The sequence below is a fragment of the Triturus cristatus genome, chromosome 6 (assembly GCF_964204655.1).
Source record: "Triturus cristatus chromosome 6, aTriCri1.1, whole genome shotgun sequence".
Taxonomy (NCBI): domain Eukaryota; kingdom Metazoa; phylum Chordata; class Amphibia; order Caudata; family Salamandridae; genus Triturus; species Triturus cristatus.
The window spans coordinates 1558904720-1558928255 of NC_140589.1; the positions used below are offsets into that span (position 1 = coordinate 1558904720).

The window sequence follows — 23536 nt, forward strand, 5'->3', positions numbered from 1 at the left end:
ACAAAATAAGTCTTATTCTGGGCAATATTCTGAGCGTCTGCTGTGATGGCCATTAATGAGGCATATTGTGCCAAAATCAGGACGCCTCGTTGATTTCTGTCCAACATTGTGCTTTAATTTAATCGATGTTTGGTCCTTAGAGGAGAATATCAAAAGCTATAGTATATTTATATGAATTTTAGTGGCGTTGTCATTTAGTCTGATAAATGTTATAAATGGACGCATAAACATTGACGGACATAACTGAGCAGTTTTTGGTGGTTTGACTGAAAAGCATGCTCTCTTGGTATGGCAATTCTGATATTTATTTTGTCTCTCTTTCAGCTTCCCTTTGCAGAAGACTTGTACCATTTTTATCACGATGATATTGCCAAGACCAGAAGGAAACGCAGTGTCCATCATGTTCACCATTTGGCGAAGGATTCGCGGGTATGTTGATTTAGGCATAGTTCCAACAAATATGGCTAAATGTAGACTAGTGTATAGGGAGAGCGTATCTAAAATTCCTCCTTCATGACTTTACCAAAATGTTTCTATTTTTTGTGAGATCTTCTTGTGGCTAAGAATGTTATTATTTGAAATTTAATTGTGTAGAAGTCAATTGAGCCAAATTCGGTCTGTATATTTTGCTTTCTGCTGTTTGGTGTACTTTATAATATATATCTTCATTGAAGGCCGCAAAAAAACAGAGCATCTTGTTTTGATTCAAGAATGATTATGGGTGTGCTGACTGTTCATTGGTTTCTGTTCGTCATGACTTTCTTTGTAGTTTTGAATTAAAGGTTCAGGAGATATGTTTTTTGTCCTTGGCTACTGAGAAACTAAGTCAAGAAGCAAAAGCAAACTAGTAGCCTCCGGTCTTATAACAAAATAGAATATTCACTCAAGCACTACTTTTCTGTATACACCATTCATGTTTGAGATGCTTCTACTACAAAAATATTCTCCGCAAAATGTCCTACTGATCCTTGAAGCTTGCTTAATGCTGTATTAAAACCTACCATTAATAAATAATGATCATGTATTACATGGCAATGCTGTATATCAAATGTTCATCTAGGTAGCCCAAAATTGATATCAGTAAGGCCTTGAATCAGTTTCCACCTTTGGTACGGACTCAAAGCACATTGTCTGTGTTTTACAGAGAGAAAGAAAACGTTGGTATGCCCCCCAAAAAGAACATTATCTGCTGCTAGGCCCCCACGCCCTCTGATGCAGAACACATGTAGTTGAGACACATTTAACGCTATTTGGACCTAGAGTTGCTCCATCAGTTCCTATGGCCCTGCAAGCTCGTAGCATGTGTTGGTGGGACTTAGAGTGAATCACACAGACAGTAAAATCACTAATGGATGCAGATGCTTAAATCAGTCTGAAACACTGATGATGATGGTTAGTTACTCTAAGCTGCTTCCATTCCACCCATTATTAGGTCGACACATTTTACGATGTCTTTGCAAAGTTGGTGGAGAACGAACATATGTGGTGTGAGGTTGCATTACTGTGCTTTACCTAGTGTGCCTCTGCCACCATACATGTATTGACAAATAACGACTCTGCAATGAAGTATATAAGGTTTTTATTGTAGTCGGATTTACAATGATCCATGTTATAATGGGCCCCAATATGCACTCCAGCAATTCTTAACTCTGATGTGTTTCACAGTCACAGCAAACGTCCGCATATGTATGCAAAATAGAAAGAAGGGGATGGAATAACACACATGACCAATTCAGTGTTAACCCTGTTCTATCGGCATGTCAAACCCCAGATTAGCCTGCGTCAAGACATTGTTTTGTGAAACTGTGCTCTTATAAATTAGAGGGACATGCGAGATGTGAGGCCCACTCCTTGCACAAGTTTGATGACCAAACCATCTTCATCATACTGTAAACCGATGTCATTGTTGATATATTCACTGCATCCAGCTTACCCTTTGGGTCGATTCCCGACTTGAAATTCAATTTTTGAGCACCTCTCTGGCAAGTACCTTTTATTTAGGTCAAATAATTCCATTTATGAAACGATTACCAGTCATGACAGTCAGCTAATGGCACTGACTTGGCTCTTCAGACTATTAGAAGAGGGCAACAAGCCAGTCTCTTCAGTGTTCCTCATCTCTGGATGTCGCCGAGCCATGCAGGGATGAAAGACTCAAACAGCCTTGCTCTCAAACCAGAGAAATCTAAATATTCCTGATCTGCCAGCATTCTCTATGTGCCTTTCTAATGGCTTGGGGCATTGGATACACAGCACCCACCAGTCACCAGCACAAACACCTCATTTGTTTCACATGACAACCTGTCTATCAAGTCTCAGGTCATCAGCCTATACACTAATGTAATTTCGACTTCAATCTGTTATGTGGCCTATCTGTGTCAATTAACTCAAGCAAAAAAAATGTTCCAGAATTGGAGCTTTCAGTCTCCCAGGGCTGGTCCATGTCACCTCCATCTTGGTATCTCCCCACCCTCTCACCAAATAACTTCAGCCCACACAAAAAAATGGCAGAGAGTTATGCCTGTTCTGTAATCTTACCACCATTGTCCTTAAAGGCTTGCATCAGAAGCAGGTTGAAGTAGGCTTAAAGTCACTCTGTATAACTCACAAGCTCCTACGCAGAAACGTAGGAGTATGTGGCATTAGAATAACAATGTTAACGTTGTGTGAAATTGACACTTTTTACACCACATCAAGTTTGCAATCTCGCAAAACATATTTGAAGAAGATCTATGCTATAAAAGCATTTTGCAGGTGGAGTTCTCGCTAGAAAGTACATTTGGCTGGTGCTTCCTCTTACATAGTATTTTTATGACTTTTTAATGTGTTTGCTAAACTGTGCAACCACTCTTAGTTTTATAGAAATTGCATTTTTTTAAACCAAGTTGGATAAAATTAGTAAAGGCAGATTTGTGCCATTTTGTCTCCTCCTACTACATACCTCTAATCCTGTATGGTAGTGAAACCATGTGGAAGACACCTGTGATTGTCCAGCACACCCTTCCCTCTTTTCCAACAACTCCACAGTCAGACCTAAAGAGGATGATGCTTTTCTGTGATCTCACCAAACCTATGAAACCCTACTCCAACCAGTTTAGTCTCAGAAATATAGAGCTGCGTAATGCTCCTCAATGTACATGCTGTAGATTAGGATGTCATGACTTATGTTGCTAAACTGCTGCACAATGGATAACTCTTTCACTTATGGTGCTGAGAAACAGTTGAACAGGAGAAAATACCAACAAAACAGACTTTCTTGAGCCTGGAAGCTCAGTTTAAGTTGTAGTTGTTGTGTTCCAGGTCACTCTAGTTTGGGTTGTGCTCAAGGGCCGCATATCTGCTGTGCAGTGCTTAATTTGTAAAAAGATAAGTGCCAGTGCTCTTGTCAACTTTCACCACACATTGCCCCTGCCATGCTGCCAATTATAGTGACAACACAACTACTAACCATCACACTCCTTCCTACAAGTGTGAAAGTGTGAGGACTATTTCAGGCCCCATAAGCTACAAGAATGGTTAGGGCAGCAGGTAACAGTCATTTTTAATGTATATTGAATTAATAATTAAATATTGTTTTGGTCATCTCTAAATTAGCAAGATGGTGCCACAATTAAGTGCCAGTGCCGAGCACCGGAAACCACTAGTTCATATTAAGCACTGACAGTGGCATTTCCGGCCCTCAACATACTCCTCTGTATGTTTGGATTTTTTATTTTAAAAAACAGGTGCGTTAGTGCTGTATCTAAAAGCACATTAGAGCTTTAACCCTTTCCGTGCTCATGACGGAACCACTCCGTCATGAGCCACGGGTGCACTGTGCTCATGACGGAGTGGTTCCGTCATGCTGCGGCCGTTGGCGGCCGCTCCGCCCACGCGGCGCTAATTCCCCGCCTGTGTGGGCGATTAGCGCAGTGGGCGGAGACGTGACGGAACCACTCCGTCATGAGCACAGCTCACCCGTGACTCGTGACGGAGTGGTTCCATCACGAGCACAACGCCACAGCAACTGCCCCCAAACCCCCCCAGCGCCGCGGCGGAATTCCTGCCGCGGCGAAGGGGTTAATCAAGAAGGGCATTCTGAACACATTTTGTTTACTAAGCCATCTGGGATTAGTAAATAAAAAGAAAAAAATGCTTAGCTCAATTTGCAGGTGTATGCATCCACATTAGCACGACTGTCTCATCATAGTACCTTTTTTACATTATTGGCAGTCATGCTGTATACCACATGCTGTACACCATGGCTAAAATCATAACCAACACAAATAAATATCATGCATGAGATCAATTAACTTTGTGAATGCTTGTTCCAATAAGGTGTCTATTGCATTTTATATACAATTATATGCAGGTTAAAGACCACATTTTAGCTACGGAATCTGTTGTTCTTTTTAGGTACCTGGCTGACCCTCTCCCACACTATCTGATCCTGCCCCATCGTACTCAAAATCACATTCACTTTTATTCACTTTTCAGGTTTGAACAGGGCTGCCTTGCAGAAAGTACAAGCTAGACAGACTATAAAAACAAAGACCATTAGCAAAATAGCACAAGAACATAGTTACACCATTGTGATTTGTTTCTGGGTTTTGTTTATATGTATGTATGACGTTACAATGCATGGAAATACCACAAATGCCTTTACCACACATTTTCTACAATGGATGCCTTTGCCACACATATGCCTTTACCATCCACACATCTTTAGCAAGCAGGTAAGTATAAATAAAGTATGTTTCATATATTCACTGAAAAAAACTATGGTGAAAGTAACGTTACAGCTAGGTGAATTTGTCGGTAACAACATTAATATTTTGAACTGCAAAAACAACAGAAATTCGCCAGTTATAGTTAGCAGCACTAACTATAACTGGAGCCCCCTCCATGCACTGCTTAGGACCTCACATATGGCATCACTCATGACGTGTTCTGAGACAACATTTATGACATCACCGATGACATCTCAAATAACATATTTGATTACATCACTGAGACCCTATCCCCAAGGGCTCCTTAATTGAATAAAAGAGAGGAGGGACATGTGGCCACTCCTCCCCCAGTCTTGCTAGGCCCTTGGGACCACATCCACCAGGGCTACTCTTTCATCCCCATCCCCAGGGACCTGTCATGCTTGTTTTGGGGAGGGGGCACGCGCCCCCCTTCCCTGGGCCAATTTTGACTCTGGGATCCCATCCCCCGGGTCCGGCAACGTTGTTTGGGGGGAACGATTTCAGTCCCGGGGATCACATTCCCCAGGGCCTGCACAATGTTTATGGAGAAGGGGCAAACAACCCCCCTCCCTGGGCCAATCTTGGCCGCTGGGACCCCATTCCCTGGGTCCTGGTGCAAATTTGAAGGGGTCGGGGATCATTTGGCCCTCCTCCCCAGGCTAATTTTGGCCCCCAGTGACTCCATCCCTCAAGGACTGATGCAATTTGTATGTGAAGGGGGGCATGCAAGCCCCTTCTCCCCAGGCTGATTTTGGCCCAGGGACCGCATTCCCTGGGCCCGGTTTAATTTTGAAGGGGGCACACCACCCCCCCTCCCTGGGCCAATTTCAAGCCAGGGAAACACATCCCCCAGGGCCTGGCATCATAATTAGGGAGAGGGGGTATGCGGCCTCCCTCCCCTGGCCAATTTCGGCCACAAGGATCACATCCACCATGTCTGGTGAAGTAAAAGGTGGGTGCCTTGGTGTCCATCCATGGCAACCACCATAGTATTGTTGGAGGCTGCAAGGGGAGTCCCCATCCCCCCATGGCCCCAACTGAGTCCTCATCCAGCGGGAGCCAGCAATGCTGCCATCCGCAGAGACCAGGTTTTAACACTGCTCCCTGAGGGTAGGGGCAATATTTAGATCTGTTTCCCTACCCACATCACTGTGGGCATGAAACCAAATCTATTGTCTGCTCCCAGCAGGAGGGGGGATTTTTAAAGCTCCCTCCAGCTCGGAGTGGATTTGGTGTTTGCTCCCACTAAGCGGGAGATTAAAAAAATGCTCCCACCAAGCAGGAGCAAACACAGGTTAATCTGCCCGCGCTGCTTCCGGCAGGGAAACGCTATGTCCCAGGGTTCGACACCTCGGGACATAGCTGCTGAGCTGGCCTGGGGATGGAAAATCGCTCAGGGAGGGGGGCTGTGAGGCCCCCCTCCCTTAAAAGAATCAGCCTTGGAGGTGGGCTTCCTGGGTCGTTTCCTGGCTCCAGGAGGGGGACAGCACAGTCCCTCCCCATTTTCAGCATTGTCAGCTTCGGGGGTGGATTACCTATGTCCATTAGAGTCACTGGGAGGGTGGGGCGTACACCCCCTTCCCCATAAATAATAAGAATTAGCCATGGGGGTGGGCTCCCTGGGGCTTCTCTCCTTTCCATACAAATATTTTTTTTGTTACCCTGGGATAGGCTCCCCAGGGCTTATTATGAATAAATGTGGCCTAGCCACCATTTCTTTGTTTTTTTCATCCTGCAAGAATCTTGTGAAATTGCAACATTTTTGCAATTTTGCTTTCTTTTTTGGCCCCATGGGGGTCCCTCTGACTCCCCACATGGGGCCCAGGGGGCCTGGGTATCTCTACCCTGCCCCATATAACTTTTAATTTTTTTACAACTTCAGGACAGTGAACTAATCACTGAGTCCTGCAATGACAGCTTGAAACCTTTTTTCTCATGTTGCTGGCAGCCAACCAGAGTGCTTGCGGTAGTCTGGATCCCACGGGAACGAGATGGACCAAGGGAAATAAAGCTCCCTGGGCTAATCAGAATGCTCTATTTTTTAATTGGTGCTCCTACAAGAGTCTTGGAGACTCTTGTATGCCCATGTGCCAAAATATATATTTTTTTTTACTCTGAATTTCTCAAAAACTACTGAACCGATTTACACAAAATCACAAAAAAGCACAATCTGCACACCAAGATCTAGCTTTGTGCCGAATTTGATGTAATTTTGTTCAGTAGTTTTTGCTATAACTTGTCTTAAAGAAGTCTATAAAAAACTGCATTGGTATTTCATGTTTTCGGACCCCCCATTTTTCTCAGCCCCCACTTGTTGTATCACCCTGACACTTTACAGGAAGAAGCTGAGGTGAATGAACTTTTATTTTGGAACGTTAAGGTTAAATTTAGCGTTCAGGAGTGGGTACTGGTAAAGGAAGGTAAGGGACATTTCAGGGTTTTGGGGTTGCTGTTGGTAAACGGAGGCAAGGGTAATTTTAGGGTTTAGTAGTGGGCAGTGGTAAAGAGTGGTAAGGGTAGTTTTAGGATTTAACGGTGGTTAGTGGTAAAGGGTGGTAAGGGTAATTTTATGGTTTGAGAATGGTAGTAGTAAAGGGTGAACATCGGTGATGTCATAAATAATATCTTAGAACATGTAATGAGTGATGTAATATGTGAGGTCATAAGCAGTGCTTGGCGGGGGGGGCAGTTATAGTTAGATCTGCTAACTATAACTGGTGAATTTATGGCCTTTTTTTGTTCAAAATGTTAATGTTGCTACTGGCATGTTCACCTAACTATAACATTACTATAACCTTTGGTTTTTTAAGTGCATTTCTAAGATTATTTTCTTTTAAAACAGATCTTTTTATCACACCTAACTAAACCATTACTTTTTTTTCAGTGAATTTCTAGTTTTTTTCCCAACATACAGTAATATTTTATTACCATACATAAAGTCAAACCCACACTGGTGTACATTGTACAGTGTGGGGAGGAACTGGCCTCTCCACTGAGACCTCTCCCTTAAATGAGGTGAGTGCATAGTTGGGGGTACAGAGATACTGATCTCTCTACTAAGACCTTTCTCAAGCATAATCAGTGTGTGAAGTAGGGTGTGTGGAGGAATTGGCTTCTCTGCTGACAGTTTTCCCCAGGGTGTCAAGTGCACATAGTAGGGTACAGGGAGGGAGTAATCTCTCCACTAACAGCCTTCCACAGTGTGATAAGCATGCATAGTAGTGTGTTGGGAGGGACTAGCCTCTCGGCTGAGACCCCTCTCTTGGACAACAGGTGTGCATTGTGGGGAGTGAAGAGGGACTGGCCTCTCCTTTTACATCTTTCTCTCGAATGACAGGTGTTCAGGGACAGGTGTGGAGGGACTGGCCTGTCTGCTGAGACCTCTCTGTTAGATGGTGGATATGCATAGTAGGGTGTGTGGAGGGACTAGCCTCTCCACCGAGACCTTTCTCTGGAATGACGGGTGTGCATAATAGGGTGAGTGGAGAAAGTATCCTCTCCACTGAGACATCTCTCTTGGATGACAGGAGTGGGGAGGTACCAGCCTCTCCTCTAATGGCCTCTGTCTCAGATGATGGGTGAGCATAGTAGAGTGTGTGGAGAGACTGGCCTCTATGCTGAGACATCTCTCTCAGATGATGGGTGTGCATAGTAGGGTGTGTGGAGGGATTGGCCATTCCACTAAGACCCCTCTTTTGTATATTGTCTGTGGATAGTAGGGTATTAGGAGAGTCTTATCTCCTTACTCAGAACGTTTTCAAATCCAATGGATTTGATAAAGACCATCTTCGCTAAGGCTCCTTCCTATAGTAACAAGTGTGCATACCAGAGTCTATTCAAAGATCACCTACTACTTCCTATTTTTCAGGATCTCACAAGAGTCTCGTTAGATCATGGATTTAAAAACAAAAGAATTACCATTCTAGTTCTCAAAGTACTTATGTTTACACACCTCTTCTCAATAATATAGGGCACAATATACATTTCTCCTTGTACAGTGTATGTACAACTCACCTACTCCTTTTAACTATATACAATCCCACAAGAGTCCCAAAAGATCATAAACTTGTTTTCAAAATAATATACATTTACTTTCATCACAGTACTTATACCTTTGAGACATCCTGTCAAAATCTTGGGGGACAGGATACCTTCTTCTGCTCCCTTATATAGCTTTTTTACTTCATTTCCACAAAACCTGCAATTTTTCACAATAAACAGTAATGGCCATTTTATTTTCAAACTTCCAACAGCCAGCCCATCCTAGTGCTGCTCTCACAGGAGTCTCCTGCTCCCACGAGAGCCTGAAGGCTCATGGGAAAAACAGGCCAATCACAGGGCTCTTTAGGAATTCGCGCTCTCGCAGCACTCTAGCGAGACTCTCACGGACTCATCAGTCCAAATATATAAATTATATTTTAACCTTAATTTCTCAGAAACTACTGATTGGATTTACAACAAATCACAAGACGCACAATCTGCAGAACAAAAGCTAGCTTCCTGCCAAATTTGGTGTAATTCCGTTCAGCAGTTTTTGCTGTAGGCTTGTCTAAAGAAGTCTATGGAAATGCATCTGGATTTTGAATTTAGGGACCCTGCTTTTTTTTCTCACCTCCCACCTGATGGATTACCCCAAAACTTTCCCGGGAGGAGCTTAAACTTGGGGAAAGTTTTAGGAAGATTCATCAACGGGCCATAGTTATTAGCAAAACCAAAAACACACCTTTTCTGTGGAAAATTAGACCTAACTATAACTGCCGTTTGGCAATCGCCAGTAGGTAACATACATATACATGCATTTTTGTATATATATATATATATATATATATATATATATATATATATATATAAAATCTACTGGCGGTCGCCAGTAGATAGTTATAGTTAGGACCGTGTTTCCATAGGAAACCTGAAAATTCTACTTTGAATAACTTTGGCGCCGGTTGATGAATCCTCGCGAAATTTTCAAAACTAATGGGGCGCTCTGCTCAGCTCCTACCCTAAAAGTCTCGGGGTGATTCATCAAGCGGGGGAAGAGAAAAAAGGGGGGTCCCAAAACGCGTTTTCCCCATGTTATTTTCCATAGGACCTTTAGTCGAAGGTACAGCCCAAACGGCTGAACAGAATTACTTGAAATTTGGCAGAGAGGTAGTCCTCAGGTCAGGCATGTGCCTTTTGCATATATGGAGTCAATCTGTACAGTAGTTCCTGACAAAATTGCAGTTAAAAGTACATCAATATCTATATGCGCGCACGGTGCCGTGCGCGAGCGTAATTCTGATTGGTGGTTACATGTCAGTCAACATTCGAATCGGTCGAAAGTGTTGTCTGCCATTTTGTTTGTTTTGGGTGCGACACTGAAAAAGAGAGGTGGTGAACGTGAAAAGGGGGCCTTTGTCAGGGGGTCCCTGAAGGACCCCGAAGGGTGACAAAAGCATTTTTTTTTTTTTTTAAATCGCGGGGTGCGCGCACGGTGAGCTCACGGTGAAAAACCTTAAAAAAAAATAATATAATAATACATACATAACTTAGCATTTTAAAAAACGTACAAATTCACTTAAAAAACCATAGGTTACACACACGTTATAGTTAGGAATTAGCATTTAAAAAACCTTGCAAATTCACTTAAAAAACCATAGGTTTCACACATGTTATAGTTAGGTGGACATTTCACTCGTAAAAAAACAATGAAATTCCCCCGTTATAGTTGGTTCAGATAACTATAACTCGCGCGACCGCCACTCTATCACAAGGATGATGTCATCAGTGATGTCATTAGTGATGCCACTGACCATGTCATGAGTGATGTAATATGTGACGTCATGAGCAGTGGATTGCGGTCGCGCTAGTTATAGTTATCTGAACTAACTATAACGGGGGAATTTCATTGGTTTTTTACGAGTGAAATGTCCACCTAACTATAACATGTGTGAAACCTATGGTTTTTTAAGTGAATATATAATATAGATATATATATATATATATATATCCACCACAGCACTCCCACAAGGGAAGAAGAGGTTGCACTCCAACCAGCTTTCAAACTTCGTTTATTCCTTCAAGGTCGCAGAACCAACAATTTACCAACGCGTTTCGTTATGCCAGATAACTTGTTCACGGTTGTTGTTTGCTCAATGCATTAAAAAAAAATGTTCATTTAAATAAAGTGAATTGAAGGAAGTTAGCTGACATCATTTCCCGCCATCTTTCACCATTCACCCTGTGACTTATGGGTGATGTAGTCATTGCTTCACCAGTCAATTATTTGTATATTGCGAATGTTCTCGGTAACGTATTTTCACGTTTTTCAATATTATTTGCCAACACCATTGTATGAGTCTTACAGTCTTTTGCTTCGATGAGATATAACGTATTTTCACGTTTTTCAACACCATTGTGTGAGTCTTACAATCTTTTGCTCCGGTGAGATACATTTGAAGTCCTTCACAGCCCTCCAGTGGGCATGCTCCTTATGTTTGTGATGCAATTTGTTTTGACTCATTCAACTTTATGATTGCAATCTTGTAAGTTAATTTTCTTACCAGCCCTCTGGTGGGCAAACTCCATGAAATTTAAAGACAGTGCATTTTAATCCATATGATTTGTGATTGCAGTCTGAACATGATTCTGTATGTGCTCGAGAACATTCATTTGTTCAAAGATGTATATACAGTTCTTCTGACTGATTTAACCCGAATGGGGTCATGGATATCAAGTTCAAAATATGTCTGGATTCTTTCTGGCGTAGAATTCTACGCCAGAAAGAATCCAGACATATTTTGAACTTGAGATCCATGACGCCATTCGGGTTAAATCAGTCAGAAGAACTGTATATACATCTTTGAACAAATGAATGTTCTCGAGCACATACAGAATCATGTTCAGACTGCAATCACAAATTATATGGATTAAAATGCACTGTCTTTAAATTTCATGGAGTTTGCCCACCAGAGGGCTGGTAAGAAAATTAACTTACAAGATTGCAATCATAAAGTTGAATGAGTCAAAACAAATTGCATCACAAACATAAGGAGCATGCCCACTGGAGGGCTGTGAAGGACTTCAAATGTATCTCACCGGAGCAAAAGATTGTAAGACTCACACAATGGTGTTGAAAAACGTGAAAATACGTTATATCTCATCGAAGTAAAAGACTGTAAGACTCATACAATGGTGTTGGCAAATAATATTGAAAAACGTGAAAATACGTTACCGAGAACATTCGCAATATACAAATAATTGACTGGTGAAGCAATGACTACATCACCCATAAGTCACAGGGTAAATGGTGAAAGATGGCGGGAAATGATGTCAGCTAACTTCCTTCAATTCACTTTATTTAAATGAACATTTTTTTTTAATGCATTGAGCAAACAACAACCGTGAACAAGTTATCTGGCATAACGAAACGCGTTGGTAAATTGTTGGTTCTGCGACCTTGAAGGAATAAACGAAGTTTGAAAGCTGGTTGGAGTGCGACCTCTTCTTCCCTTGTGGGAGTGCTGTGGTGGATATTGGCGGTTTGGCTCAACCGCGAGGTGACGCACCCGTCGAGTAGCGCCTGAAGTCGGGTACATCTGAGCCATTTTGGATTCATATATAAATATATATATATATATATATATTCACTGAAAAAACCATAGGTTTCAGGGGCGTTATAGTTAGCTGGACTTTTTACTCGTACAAAACCATTGAAATTCCCCTGTTATAGTTAGTTCAGCTAACTATAACTCGCGCGCCCGCAATGCACTGCTGATGACGTCACATATTACATCACTCATGACATGGTCAGTGACATCACTCATGATATCAGGTGAAATTTGGCTTCAGACAGGGTATTGGGACAATTGAGCAATGCTTACATGTATACTTCATTTAGGGGAAGAACGTGAAAGCCAAGAGACGTTCCCTGCATCTTGCTTTTATTGATTTATCGACCACCTTTGATTTCATCAATCACTCTAAGCTGTGGGAAATTATGAATAAAATTGGAGTTGAACAGGACCTACTGTCTCTTATAATGCACCTCCTTCAGGACCTTACAGTTAACATTCATTACGGTCCCTCAAGCGAATGTTACCCAAGTATTAGATCGATCAGGGGTGTCAGGCAGGGGTGTATTTTGGACCCTTTCCTCATTTTGTTGTACATAAATGGAATCAGTGAATTTTTGACCAAGAAATGTAAAGATGTTCCTCGTATAGGCCATACTTTATCCCCATTTTATTATATGTGGACAACGCAGTTTTAATAGCCCGAACTTCAAATTGCTTTCAGCTTTTTCTAGATCTGTTTTTAACATATATGGAGGACTAAGAACTTAAAGTTAATTTTTTTCAAAATCCTACATTATGACTTTCGGTCGCTCTAGCACCAAGTCAAAGTCTTTCAAGATGGGGGAGCCCACTTTATCGAAAATTAAATATCTGGGGATTTTGTTTAATCAGTCTCTAAATTGGTTCCTGCTTGTCACATTGAGAGGCCAGATTTTTTGGTAGAAATATTAAAGCTATATTCAGATTTGCAAGTAAACTTCAAAATAAACCAATTGAAGGAATGTGGAATCCTTATAAGAGCAAGTGCACGTCAGCTTACGTATATGGTGCTGGCCTATGGAGACATATCAATGTGGAAACCCTACAACGTGTAGAGAACCAATTTATACATAGATTATCAGTACCGTGAAGCACTCCCTCCTTAATTTGCCATGAAGGGCTTGATATGCTGTTTTTGAAAGATGTAATTGGGCTAGCACCTCCATTATTGTGGATAAAAATGTGGTCATCACAAGAGGCCGGTTTAAAGAGATCCTGTATCTCCGACTGCCTGATGTTAGATGGCTTAAGTATGTGAAGGGTTCTTTTGGCCCTCTGGGTTTGTCTGATTTATATCATTCCCCCCTTTTAATTGGCCCAAATCTTAAGCCAAGTGTCAAAAAAGTGTACCTGGAGCACTGCATAAATAATCGTTTAGACATGGCGCAGAAGATGTGAAGTATTGTAAACTATGCTCAAGTGTCAACAACCTGTGGCCTAGAGCCCTATTTGGGATGGTTTATTTACCCCACTCATCGTTACTGAAAAGACACACAGATGATGGACGGAATGAAGAGTAAATCAAACATTCACCCCCAGCGAAAAGATCTGGGTTAAATCCATCGTTCTTTTGATCCCCATGCCACCCCAGTTTTGACCCAGCCATATGACCTCGATATATGGACCTCGAATATGGGGAACCGGGTTCGAGTCTCAGCAATGACGGTGAACATCCTGTGATTCTGGGCAAATCACTTAATCTCCCGTGCCTAACAAAAAAAAAAAAGTAAATGAATGTGTAACGCAACTGGTGCTATGTAAAGTGCTCTGATACCTGATACCGGGTCAAGTTCGCGTTATATAAAAATGGAAATCAAAAAATGTAAATCAGTCTTCAATTTCAAGAAGAGCAGGGTCAAGACTGATTTGCGTATGTCTGGATTAAAACTGGAGAGGCATGATGATCAAAAAACTATGGATTTAACCCAGATCTCTTGACTGCGGGTGAATGTTTGATTTGTTCTTCATTCTGTCCATCATTTGTGTGTCTTTTATTTTCATCCCCTAAAGGTACCGGGATATCCAAACGTGGGTCATGGGCTCTTTGTGCCACTGGATTAAAGCTAACCTGGCTGCAGAGGGGTGATACCCTGAAACAGGTCCCAGGATGCTTGTTTCTGGTCCAGGGAAGACCTGTTTTCGCAGGTCTGGCTGGACTGTTCCCATGAGGAGGAGGGTAAAGACTGATTGCAGATGGCTGGGTCTAACCTGGGGTGGCATAGTGACCAAAAGAACTATGGATTTAACCCAGATCTCTTGACTGGGGTGAATGTTTGATTTGTTCCACAATCCGTCCATCATTTGTGTGTCTTTTATCTAACTTTTCATGCCATGGGTGTAGGTTCGACACCATTTGCTAGGGCCTTATAAAGGGTTCAACATGCCAATCGGAGATTAGCTGATTTTTATGTATTTTAGGGGTCAGAGCACATTCGCTGGACACTAGACTGCAGTGACACAGTGTGCAAAGTCTAAAAACCAGGAACAAAGTTCAGCGAAAAATGGGGTGACATTGCAAAAAGGGGCACTTTCTCAAATTTGTACTACTACCCTTCAAGAATATTGTAGGTTTTGTTTTGTGTATTTTGTTCTAAATCATCACCAATTTCGGAACTGTACTAGCAAGGTCAACTTTCTGCTGAACAGACATGATCTGGATAACTAGTTGTCAGAGAAACCTTGCATTCACTTTTAGTGGGTTTAGTGATCTGTTTCTGCATATCCTAAAGACTGATGTTATGGTACTTTTAGATCCATCAGCAGTGATTCACACCATGCAAAACCACATTCTCGTTAGACTACAGGATTGAGTGAATTGTACAATTATTTTGTAATGCAAATGACTCCCTCGAAGGAACAGCGCTAGACTTTAATTCACGCTTTTATTTTTTTAGATTAGTTTGTTCTCATTCCTAATCTGTGTTGACAGCTGCAAAATTAATTTAGAGCTGCATGTTTTTTCTGGTCCACGATTGGGACCAGTTTTTGATCTACACTTATTTGCACTAGAGGTATTTATGGGGAGTAACTAGCAAGAGCTCGATTCTTCAAGGCCAGCAATTCTAGTATTCGGAAGGCCTACTTTTAGCATTGAACTTCTCTAGCAGTAGTCCCCTTGAAATGTTCCTGGTTCCCCAAAAATGATGCAGACTATAAGAGACCACTTTTCTTCTGAATTCTCATGTGCGCCATATAGCAACATTGAAATATGCTTTGTGCTTCTAAATGTGTGCCTACAATGTTTCCCTACATAGATAACACAAACAGCAATTGACAGCGATTGATTTATTTGTCTCAGGATTGGAATCTGCCAATCACATCAATTTGATAATATCACAATTACTTATGTGTCTGTTGTAGTGCCTAAAAAAGTAACTGGAACTTATTGAACAGCTCACGCCACGCCAGTACTTTGTTATTTAAACTATATGCCAGTTTGCAGGCATATCTAATTAAAGTTAATGGGCCCGATTCACAGAACAAACTTAAGACAAAATCCTAAACTTAGTACCATTTTAGTATTCACAGAATGCACTTACTACTTCTGGTATTCACAGAATGAACTTACTACTTTTGCGATTCACAGAATAAACTTACTACTTTTGCTATTCACAGAATGGATTTACGACTACTAACTTTACGTCCGCACTCGGGCCGGAAATTCCGGCCTGGAGGCGGAGCTTCCGGCCCAGAGGTGGAGATTTTAAATCTCCGCCACTGCCCGGAAGCCCCGCCTCTGGGCCGGAAGCCCCACCTCCTGGCCAGAAGCTCCGCCTCCGGGCCGGAATTTCCGGCCCGAGTGCGGACGTAAAGTTAGTAGTCTTAAATCAATTCTGTGAATAGCAAAAGTAGTAAGTTTATTCTGTGAATCGCAAAAGTAGTAAGTTCATTCTGTGAATACCAGAAGTAGTAAGTGCATTCTGTGAATACCAAAATGGTACTAAGTTTAGGATTTTGTCTTAAGTTTGTTCTGTGAATCGGGCCCAATGTGTGCAGAACATTGGGATTTGTACAATTGAGTGTCCCCATTGCTGAGGAGGATAATTCCGGGGTATATGCAGCCCACACTCTCACAGCAGCTCATTCAGCATGTGCCACCCTATTTTTGCTGTGTGTAGGTAATCATTTTTGATACTTCTTGGAGATTTCTGAACACTTTTCTACCTGCTCTCAGAGCAACTAAAAACCACTTTAGGCAGAAGCATGTGACGTGTCACACTTTGCAGATTTCCCTCATGATGATAAATAGTCCACTGGGAACTGCATATCAGAAGAAAATGGGTGAATAGTGAATACTGTATTTGTATCAGTGAGTAGTGACATCATTAAGAGGCACCACGGTACAAGAATGCTCTACTGTTGCAGGATGCAAAGTCTGTAGTACTCTTGGGGGCAGGGTAAAGCTCCATTTCCCATAAAGGGATCTTAGGCAACTAATCATTTCTCCCAGTTGAGCAGAGAGAGTTTCTGACACCAACACATGAAGAAAAACCGAGCTGGGATCCCCTACCGTGAATCATATCCATCAGAGGATTGCAACAATGAAGCTGTGCCAGCACACACCGAGACGTGTGATGCTGCTGGTTCCCTTATTCTAATTAACATTGAAGGTAATATTTCAAGTAGCACATCAATAAATCCAATTCATCTTTTCTTATTGTGCTCCTGTGTAGTGTGCTCCATGAGTCATACTATCCACAGTAATTGGTTCAAGAAGCCCGGGTTTTCCAGAGGGTTTCCTTCTCAGTGTAATACATGGGCAGCAAGGACACGGGTCAGTGGACCTGCTTCCTGCCAATAGAAGGTGGTGCAGGAGAGAGAGCCTGGCAGCGTTTTCAGAGCTCATAAAGAAGTGTATTTGTGTCCCTGCTTCTCAACCGCTGAGTGCATGAGATCGAGAATGGCCCAGGAGAAGCTGACATGGAAGGGATTTTGAGTTCCCACAGCTCAGCCTGCCTTACATCAGTCCAAAGATGAAGCATGCAGAGTTTTACCTGGAGCATATTATGTTAGCACAACAGGGTGCAAATGGCAATACCTGTCGTAAAGGCCATTACCCAAGCTATATTACGCAAGGGATATGGCCATTCAAGCAATTATTGCCCCCTTTGGAGTCAGAGGGCCCGAGGCGAAGCAAGGGCCTTATTCACCAAGGTTAAGAAATGCCTTGAAGTGTCCTTCCCTTTGCATATTACTGTAATTGTAAATCAGACCCTTAAAAATAGATTGAAGTTCACAAATGTGTTTGTTAGATGTGTTTTTCATGGGTCTATTAGGTGGAGGATTACTAGAAGCATACATGTTGCATTTGTTCCATTGAATTGCATTTTAGTGAATGCCTGAACCTAAGAGTACAAAAACCAATATACAGAAAGCATGACAGCAGAATGTATTCTCAATATGAATTATTTGTTGATGATTTCGTGCTAAATGCAGGTAATGTGGTGTGCTTCAAGGTGACTGTAACCTGTGAAAAATGTTGCTCCTCTGCTAGGATTTGATTAAATGTTTTGCTTGTGATTTTCTCATAGAAATTATGAAAGGTGCTGCAGAAGCTAAAATGAGGATACATTTCTTATAAACACATGAGAGAAAAAAGTCTGGCGTACTGATTAAAACGTACTTCCAACAGCAGCAGCAGTCTGTTAATTGATTCCCCGGTGTTGTCCTGTGAGGCACACTAGAACCCCATGTTGTTGGAATCAGACTGAAAGCATTTCCTATGGAGGAGTTTGCAATAAATAAAGAAAATGAGGGGTTTCATTTTGTCACAGAAAGTATTGTTAGTGCTCAAGATAGCTAAAGTGAGGACACCTTTTCTGTAAATGTTCAAACTTCTTCATTATACGTGTCAGAAATAAAGTTTGACATGCTGAGTGAAAGTTATTTGGCTCCCCAGGGTTTTCCCATAATGTCACCCCAGAACTCTATTAAATTAGAGTGCTAACATTCTGTATTCAAGACTGTGAGTAAGTGTTTATTAGTTAGTTGGGTTGAGGTCCACCTCGAGTAATAAAGTGACTCTCTTTTCAAGTCCATCAAAATGATTCACCTTAAACCTTGGTATCTATGGCTCAGAACAAACAGTCTTAACTTGTAGGTAAAGTAGAGGTGGGCGGTAAACTCTGCTTCTCCGGCGGAGTCTGCAGAGTTTTGCTACTCCACTCTCACCATGGAGTTTGGCAACAACTCTGCCAACTTCAGTGTGCCCACCCCTGTTTACTACTCAGTTTTTCACAGACTTGCCACAGGCCCCCCATCATCTCGCATAGTGTTTGTACCCTCAAGAGGCATGTGCGAACTCCACAGCCAATGAGCACATCAGGATTACCTGCAGCGCAGTAGGATTGGCTCCATTCAGTGGTTGCCCACCATTTCATGGTTGCCCATGTCTCTCCCACTCCTAGACCACTCCCACAACATGTCCATGTTTTAGTTTGCTTGATGTTTTCACCTTGACATCTGAGTCAATATTTAAAACTCTTGCATCTGAGAATGCTCAGTTTACCATAATAAAGGTTAAATCCATGTTTATGTCTGATAATGTTCCTGCGTGTCTATTGCTATAGACATGTACTCTACATAGACTGTTAGAAATCACTTTGTTGCACGTTCTGTCACGCGTTTAAAAGTTTCTTTCTTGTCCATGTGTATACTAGTTGAACCTTGATGGCCAATTGATTGCCTTCTCGTTAATAAAGGAATTGGTGTTCGCGTGTTCCAGGCAAATCCCCAAAATTATGCTTCTTCACTTAGAAAAGTCGTGGGCACTCCACACAATGTACTTTGCTTAATGCGCATTGCAGCACAGCTCTCGCAGATCTGCAAAAGGCATCAACACAGTTCTGAGAATCGCAGAGGACTAGGACAATGGATTCCCGAGAGTTATAAAAACACACAACTTGCTGTACAAGTATGAGGTTTTACAAAAGTGAATGATTGAGTGTGGGACCATTATGCTAGTACTTAATTTGGACATGCACTGTAATACAAATATTGCACTCCTAATGCCACCACTGACAGCACCATACTGACCCTTTCATCAACCAGACAAGGCTGGGGCATTGGAGGCTGACTTGAAAGGCATTGATGCCGGATCGGGCCCTGGGAGGTTTAGTCAGAAACAAACAATTAAAAGGGTGCAATGGAGCTCTGTACTTAGCACGACCATCCACTGCACCATTGCACATTGTAGCTTGGATGCTTTACAGTGAATAGCTACGCATACACACTTATAGCAGTCCATTTTTGCCTCAATAGATGGCTGCCTGCTTTGGTGTGTTAGGACAGCAGAGCGGAAGCCAGACTCAGGGAACGTGGAGAGCTGCTGTAACTGTGAGATGATCCACCTGGTCAGCAGCAGGATGAAGTCTGCAGGGTCCCTTGTGCTTCCAGTCCCAGGAAGGCTGTCCTAGATGTCTGCAGTTTGTCACAGAAATCCTGAAACTCCACCAGCAGTGCCACACCAGTTTGTTCAAACACTTCAAAGAGCAAGGAGCTTTTGTTTCCTAGCTTTGCTGTCCCTGATCTCGCAGCTATACTACCACGTTTGTTTTGTAGCACATTCTGCCAACGTCCTCGTGGCTTTTTAGGGGTGGGCAGAACTTTGCTGAATCTTGTGGAGTTTCTAAGTAACTATGTAACCACTGAATTCCACGGAGTAAAGCTCCACAAGTTCCGCCCACGCCTAGTGTGTAAAGCAGTTAGTAAAACCCAAATAGTTAAAAAGTCAAAAGTACAGTACAATAAAAATCCTACTCCAACCTATTAAAACAGAGAATATTTTAATAAACAAAATGACATAAAAACAACAAAGATCCAGAAAGGGGACCTGGAGATATACATTTTGAAAGATAAAAATAGCACCAAAAAGCCCAAAGTGCCAATAGTAGTTCAAAGTCACAATAGACCAGGATCTAGGCACAATTTCAGAGGTCAGATACACCAATCAGATTAAAGCCTGCCAGAGATTTTACCCTGGGACTTAGTCTTTTTCCTGGAAGTCAAAATCCTTCAGCAGGGCAAGAGCCACTGACTTTGGAACTAGGGAACTGAGTTCGAGGCTCAGCTCAGTGTCCTGTGATTCAGGGTAAACCACTTAACCTACCCATTGCTAAAAATAGAAAATGAATGTGTCCTTCTGTAATGTAACTGGTGCGCATGTTAAGTGCTCCGATAACTTTGGGTCAGGTTCATGCTAAATTAATTTGAAAAAAATCCCCAGCAGGCAGTATCTAAGGAGGACATTTGATAGGCATTGGAAGCCCTAGGATTTGGTGGTAACATTTCTGAGTGTAGCACTTTTAAGTTGCACCAAGTGATGTCCTCTCGCTGGTTGGATACTTTTTGTACCTTTGCCTGATCAAGAGATTTACCTTTGGGCTTAGTCTGTGGGCTGTGCCACACCAGCACTCTATGAGGCTGGTTACTTTCTTGCAGAGGTCTTGCAGTGACGGATTTGATGTTGTGGAGAACTAAGAGAGGGTGTAACCTGACTCTTCACCCCAGTAGGTCACACCATAAGCAAATCAGATTGAAGGTTTGTTTCTATCTTCCTGATGTATAAAAGTCCGAGATTTTCAGGCTTGGTAGTAGAAACCAGTTAGGTACACCCAAGGGTTCCAGGGCCTTTAGGGTTCAAGACTCACAGAAGGAGAAGCAGCATCAGGGTCCAGGTCCAGTCCAGCTGGTAGTGGTCAACTGGGCAGTTCAGAAACAAAACCTTGTGTAGTTACTTGTGTCCCTGTTGCCACTCAGTAGGTCATCCAACTGACCCTAGTAGTCCACTTCTTTGTCCCGGGTACAAGTTGGGTGCAGATCCAGTCCTTAAGGTCTCCTTGCAGGTCACAAACAGCATCTGCAGTCCTTCTGTTTTTCCACACGTCCAGAGTATTCTGAATAAGGTGTCTTTAGGTGCCACATTTCTACCTAGTACTAGGTTGTCATTGGGGGTTACTCCTGACCTCTTCATAACCAAAAGGGTAAAGGTTCCCAAGTCGAACCCTTCCCAGTTTTGCAGCAGGTCCTGTGTACCCTGCAGCAGACAATCCCACAGTGTCCCTCATTCACTAACTCCAAGATGGAGAAGCCCTTCTACCCATGTGCAGAGGCTGCGTGCTTACCCAGAGGTGCGGCCAAGGTAATAAGCAGTCTCTCCTTTATTGTCACTCAAAACTATTTCTGGGGGCAGCTTTCCTTCTACTGGGTTTGTGCCTGTCTGACTGGGAGGACAAAGGAAGGGGCATGTTTAGGTGTCATCTGACATCTGCTTGTGACAGGGGAGGCACCTTAGAAGAGTGTCATATTCTTGGGCACAGCGTAACTGGTCTTCTGATAGAGGAACAAAAATACCTCCCCACACACAGTCCATTATCTCTGCACTGGGAGCAGTTTTCACACCTCATCAGGGTTAAGCACTCAGTGGGCCAATGCTAGAGAGCTAATGAAAATGAGCATCCAGGAGCTTCATGCAGAGAAAAGGTAACTTACTAAATGTTTGTTTTCCTTAATATTTATGAAAATACTGACTTCAACCTCAAGTTAGACTTTTAAGAAATAATAAAATTAGTGGTTTGATCACATTTCTAGCAGGTCCCAAGTTGGAGATAGCAGAATGAATGTTTAATTTTGCTTCCCAGTGTTTTTCTATAGGGCAGCCAGCCTTGCTACAGAGGAAATAGTTGTTGGGTTCTAGTCACTAAAAGGACATTAACTTTATATTTCAATATGTCCTACTTTTAAATACTATGCACCTTGCCTTGTGGACTGCAAGGCCTACATAGAGGTGACTTTTTAATATTTAAAAGGAAGTTTTTTTCATGTCAAAAAGGGTTTGTTTTGATATGCAAGATTGCAGTGGTAGGTCTGGAGTCTTGTATGACTGGTCACACTAGTGGGTGGCACAGTAGTGCTATATTCCCTAGGTTACATTTAACTTTCCCTGCCATGGCTGTATTTGGGGCACCATTTACTATGGCCTTCTAAAAAATTATAATATGCTAATGAGGAATTAGCCAATTTTGACAGTTTTTATGACCTATAGAAAATACCCTGGGCACAGGACAGCAGTCTAAAAACCAGCAAAAATATTGTGCCAATAAATGAGCTCGACCACGCATAAAATGGGCATTTTCTCACAAAGACAAAAGTGAGGCACTCCTAATTAAGGGTGGGCGTAGTGGGCGTAGTGGGGCTACGTGAAGCAGCACGTAGTGTGCCCAAATCTACGCACACTACGCGCTTCGCGTAGCCCCACTACGTGCCACCCACCTCCCGCCCGCCCTTCTTTTAAATAATATAAGCAATGAAAAATAAATTAAAGTAAGTCGACTTACCCGTAAGCGCGGCGTCTCCGGGGCTCCCTCTTTCTGTTTCTAATTTCTTCTGGCAAATGCGCATGCGCGGACGCCCGTGCATGCGCATTTCTCGCGAGAAATGCGCATGCGCGGGTGTCCGCGCATGCGCATTTGCCAGAAGAAATTAGAAACAGAAAGAGGGAGCCCCGGAGACGCCGCGCTTACGGGTAAGTCGACTTACTTTAATTTATTTTTCAATGCTTATATTATTAAAAGGAGGGCAGGCGGGAGGTGGGTGGCGGGTGGCAAGCAGCTACGCTTCGCCCTCGGCGTGTGCGTAGCGCTGCCCTGCTTCGCCTACTTCGGAAAGTGCGAAGCAGGCAGCGCTACGTACACTACGTGGGCGAAGCGTAGTGCTACGCCCGGGGTTACTCCTAATGCCATTTTGTTAGACTAAAGCTTTTAATTTAAAACCTTTCCTTTGAAGCTAGTCACAGAAAGATCTGATAGTAAAAATGTGTATATTTTTGATACTCTAGTTTCCTTTACTTGCATGACTGTGCACCGGTTTCAAAATAATATTTATTGGGATTGACATATACGGAAATGATGCAACACATTCAAACATAAATATCTATTGTCTATTAATAAGTTGAACTGTACAACTTGTACATTCCTGCATTTAAGGTTAATTACTTAAAACATTTAAAAAGAAATAACATTGTAAATCAAACCGAAAATGAGGCTCTTATTTTAAAATACAATAACGACTTTCATGGGCTACACAATGTTCACAGTCTCAGAATCATTTGTAAAATATGTAATATGATCAAATTAAACAGGATGTTTTGGGGGTCTGGTTTATTGCAGGAGCAGAGATAAGAACCATTTTCATGTACATATCAAGCCTTCTACA

At 42.3% G+C, this 23536-nt stretch overlaps 1 protein-coding gene across 1 annotated transcript in view; it reads left to right on the forward strand.

The window, feature by feature from the left end:
- PCSK2 (proprotein convertase subtilisin/kexin type 2) overlaps positions 1 to 23536 on the forward strand; it is an 845391-nt gene that overhangs the window by 152637 nt on the left and 669218 nt on the right. The window contains exon 2 of the mRNA XM_085612711.1: positions 325 to 429. Within this exon, the coding sequence (XP_085468837.1) occupies positions 325 to 429 (105 nt within the window). The remainder of the gene's footprint in view (positions 1 to 324; positions 430 to 23536) is intronic.